The 4,743-nt window shown below is 36.6% G+C and overlaps 1 protein-coding gene across 1 annotated transcript; it reads left to right on the top strand.

The window, feature by feature from the left end:
* Positions 1-2,186: 2,186 nt before the first annotated feature.
* On the top strand, positions 2,187-2,567 carry KCNE1 (potassium voltage-gated channel subfamily E regulatory subunit 1). The gene has a single exon (XM_044666872.1). It carries the CDS (start codon positions 2,187-2,189, stop codon positions 2,565-2,567), a length of 381 nt encoding a protein of 126 aa, XP_044522807.1.
* Positions 2,568-4,743: the final 2,176 nt, after the last annotated feature.

Below are 4,743 nucleotides of genomic sequence, written 5' to 3'. Positions count from 1 at the left end.
TTAAGGATCTAAAAAAAAAAAACAACCTCATAAGTACAAGATGAGGAGTATGTAGTTAGATAGCAATTTATCTGGGAGAAGAAAAGGATCTGGGACTTCAGTGGAAAACAAGTTCAGAATAAGTCAATATGGCAGCTAATATGATCTTGGGCTGCATTAAGAGTGTAGTACATTTTCTGATCTGCCTCTGCAGACATCACTTATTATCAACAGGTTTAAAGAGTACTTTGTGGGATCCCATTCTTAAAAGCATAGCTTACAAGCCCCCACTGATAAGCTTACCTTTAACAGTTAGTCATAATTAGTACAAAGTAAAGCATTTAGTAAGATGGCATAGTAAAAACAGTAGCTGCAAAGCAACACACACACACACACACACACACACACACACACACACACACACACAATATGCTCTCTGACTAATACAGACCATATTCATAGGAAGAGGAGGCACAAACTTAAAAGTATGCTGCAATGAAGATGTTAGATGTAGGATACATAACCAAAGCAACTCATATCTTCAGGAACTTAGGTAAAATCTTTCCAACTCCATCGCTTGATAGTCACACTGACCTCCTTGTTATTCCTCCCACAAGATACCGTGTATCCAAACTCATGAAATTTTAAGTCTGTCTCCCTTGCCTAATTCTCTCCCTTCTCATTACCATTTCTTAGCTTCCTTCAAGTCCCAATGAAATCTCACCTTCTTCAAGAAGCCTTTTCCAAATGCCCATTAATTGGGGAATAGTTGAACAGCTGTTGGTATATTACTGTAATGGAATACTTTTGTCCTATAAGAAATGATGACCCAGGAGGATTTCAGAAGAAACTGAAAAGACTTACAATGATACAGAATGAAGTAAGCAAAACTAGGAGAGCATTGTAGACAGTAAAATAAATACTTTACGGCAAACAACTGTGGATGACTTAACATCCTCAGCAACACAGTGATCTAAGACAATCCCAAAGGACTCACAATGAATGAAAAATGTTATATACCTCCAGAGAAGAAACTGATGGAGTTTGAATGCAAAGCCTTCCATTTTTCACTTTATTTTCTTCACATTTCTTAAAAAATGTGTCTGACAATATGATGAATATGAAAATGTTTTGTATGATAGCACATTTGTAACTGATATCAAATTGTTTATTACCTCAAGGAATGGGGAAGGAAGAGAAGGCAAGAATTTGGGACTCAAATTGTCAGAAAATATATGCCAAAAATTGTTTTTACATGTAATCAGGGGGGGGAAATGAAATACTGCTAAAGGTGGCATGCTGGTGAGGAAGTCTTTCCCAATCCCTTTAAATACTAGTGCTTTTCCTCTGTTGATTATCTCCAATTTATTCTGGATTTTCATTGATACATATCAATGATGTCTCCTTCATTAGACTTTGAGCTCTTTGACAGCTGGGAATTTTTTTTTCTTTCTTTGAATCCCTAATACTCAGAACAATGTCTGGTATAAGTAGCTGCTTAATACGATATGTTGACTCAGTTTATTGCAGCAAGGCCCCAGTATCTTTCTTTTCTCCTGGTATTCTTCCTTAGTTCAGTATCTTTACTGGGTCAGTCACCTTGGCTAGGCTCCCTTGTTCAATGTTTCTCCATAGCTCAATTCTAAATACTCAGGTCCAACTCTCCTTTGAATCTAGTTGGCTCTTTTCTTTGTTGCCAGAGGTCATGTTCCTTGAAGCAACTTCTCTTCCCTCTCTGTCTGCCAAAGAATTAGCATCTTTGTTTCTAGCTGTTTAGAAACTGAATGGGGTACCTTATGGGGTAGAGTTTCCTTTCACTATAGATCTTGTAGCAAAAACTAGATGACCCTTTGTTAGGTATGTTGTAGATAGGATTCTAGTTGAGGTGTGGGTTGTTCAGATGACCAAAAAGATTTTCCAGATGAGATTGTGTAGTTTTGTGAAGTTAAACTTGTGGAGAAGATAGTTAAACAGTTCTCTGCAGGTCTTCTCTAGACCCAGAGAAGGTTGTTAAAGAAATACAGAGGCAGAGAAGGAAGAAGAAAAACAAATAAGATTAAAATTCATCATCCTGTTAAATAGCATCAATGGCAAAAGAATTTACCAAATATGATACTTTGGATAAAAATTAGATTTGTTTTATCTTTTTATTTTTTTTTTCTTTTAGAAATCACTAGGGAAGAAATTATCAAGCCCTGAGAACAACAATGACTCTTCTGTCTAACAATACTGCCTCAAACTTCTTCCTTTCAAAACAATTAGAATACATCCAAAGAGGCAACCAGTCATCGAGTACTATAGATCACAGTTCTGATGCTGGGTTGGAAGTCCTGTATATCCTCATGGTGCTTGGTTTCTTTGGCTTCTTCACCTTGGGCATCATGCTGAGTTATATCCGCTCCAAAAAACTAGAGCATTCCCATGATCCATTCAATGTATACATTGAGTCGGACACATGGTATAAGAAGGACAGAGAATATTTTCAAGCCAGGATTCTGGAAAGCTACAAGGCATGCTATATTATTGAAAACCAACTTGTGGCTGAACAGCCCAATATATATATTCCAGAGGCAAAGCCTTTGTCCTGAAGTGTGAGATTTCACTTGCAATCCCATTTTCATGAAAATTGATTCAACTTTGGTATGTAAGTATTCTCAGGTGTCTCTCTCCTCTGATTGAGTGCTGGAGGGTTAAGCAATAAACCCCTCTCCAGACCTCTCTTTATAGAAGTCTCAAAATCTTCCAGCCAACTTCATTTCCCATAAGCTACTCTGCTTGATTTCAACTCCACAATGTCATAGCTTTGTACCAGGGTAATGTCTGGTGGCATCATCCCCACTCCTCATCCCTTTCCAGTTTCCTTTTGTGTATTGTCTTCCCTCACTAGATTGTAAGCTCTTTCAGGGCAGAGACTTTCTTCTTCTTATTTGTACCCCCAACTTAATAGTGTCTGGTATACAACAGGCACTTCATACATGTTTATCGACTATTGAATGAGGAAAAAATGGAAGCAGTTTTCATTTCCAGGTGACCATCAGACTCAAAAGTTGGGTATTTCAAATCAGATTATGTTTAGCATTTTTATCCTCATATTCCTATCCCTGTGAATAATTTGTATTTTTGTAGTCTGTGTGTTTAAGGGGAATACAAGGTTAAGATATTTTGTATTTTTGTTTCTGGACTACTTATAAAACTGTACAGTTACAACTGTAAGTGCAGTTGTAACTCTGCCAGGAATATTATGATCATGGTACTTGCTACAGAAAGATTTCCACTCTCTCATGTTACTTTCTACCCCTCAAAAGTAGAGGTTCTCAAAGTGTGGTCTGTGGACCACTGGGAGTCCTTGAAATCTTTTCAGAAGTCTATGAAGTTAAAACTGTTTTCATAATAATATGAATAATATGTTATTTACCCATTAAAATGCTCTTCTTTTTTTAAAAATATATATATCTGTGTGAGGCCAAATTTTCTTCATATGCTTCAAAATCTAATGAAAAGGCATTTATGAGAAATCAGTTTATACAAAAACCATCTTCTGTTAAGATGTTACAGAGATTTGCAAAAAAATTATATATATATATATCAGCTGGCTAGCTCAGTGGATTGAAAGCCAGGCCCACAGACAGGAGGTCCTGGGTTCAAATTTGGCCTCAGACACTTCTTAGCTGTGTGACCCTGGGCAAGTCACTTGACCCCCATTGCCTAGCCCTTACCACTCTTCTGCTTTGGAACCAATTCACAGTATTGATTCTAAGACAGAAGGAAAGGGTTTAAAAACAACAACAACAACAAAACAAACAAACAAATACAGTATGGTACTGGCTAAGAGACAGAAGGGTGGATCAATGGAATAGACTTGGGGTAAATGACCTCAGCAAGATAGTGTACAGTAAACCCAAAGATCTCAGCTTTTGGGACAAGAACTCACTATTTGACAAAAACTGCTGGGAAAATTGGAAAACAGTATTGGAAAAATTAGGTTTAGATCAACATCTTATACCCTATACCAAGATAAATTCAAAATGGGTAAATGACTTAAAAAAAGTGAAATTATAAATAAGTTAGGTGAACATAGAACAGTATACCTATCAGATTTGTGGGAAAGGAAGGAATTTAAGACCAAGCAAGAGATAGAGAACATTACAAAATGTAAAATGAATGACTTTGATTATATCAAAAGGTTTTGTGCAAACAAAACCAATACAACCAAAATAAGAAGGAAATCAACAAACTGGGGAAACATTTTTATAACAAAACTCTCTGACAAAGGTTGAATTTCCCAAATATATGTAGAATTAAGTCAAATTTACAAAAAATCAAGCCATTCCCCAATCAAAAAATGGTTAAGGGACGTGAATAAGCAGTTTTCACATGAAGAAATCAAAATTATCAATAAACACATGAAAAAAGTGTTCTAAATCCTGTCCGATTAGAGAAATGCAAATAAAAACAACTCTGATGTACCACCTTACACCTAGCAGACTGACCAATATGGCAGCAAAGGAAAGTGATAAATGTTGGAGGGGATGTGGCAAAATTGGGAAACTAATGCATTACTGGGAGAGCTGTAAATTGATCTAACAATTCTGGAGGGCAATTTGGAATTTTGCACAAAGGACTTTAAATGACTTCCTGCCCTTTGATCCAGCCACGCCGCTGCTGGGTTTGTACCCCAAAGAGATAATAAGGGAAAATACTTGTATAAAAATATTTATAGCCACACTCTTTGTGGTGGCAAAAAAACTGGAAAATGAGGGGGTG

The sequence above is a fragment of the Gracilinanus agilis genome, chromosome 3 (assembly GCF_016433145.1).
Source record: "Gracilinanus agilis isolate LMUSP501 chromosome 3, AgileGrace, whole genome shotgun sequence".
Classification (NCBI taxonomy): Eukaryota; Metazoa; Chordata; class Mammalia; order Didelphimorphia; family Didelphidae; genus Gracilinanus; species Gracilinanus agilis.
This window is presented reverse-complemented; position numbering and strand designations above follow the sequence as displayed.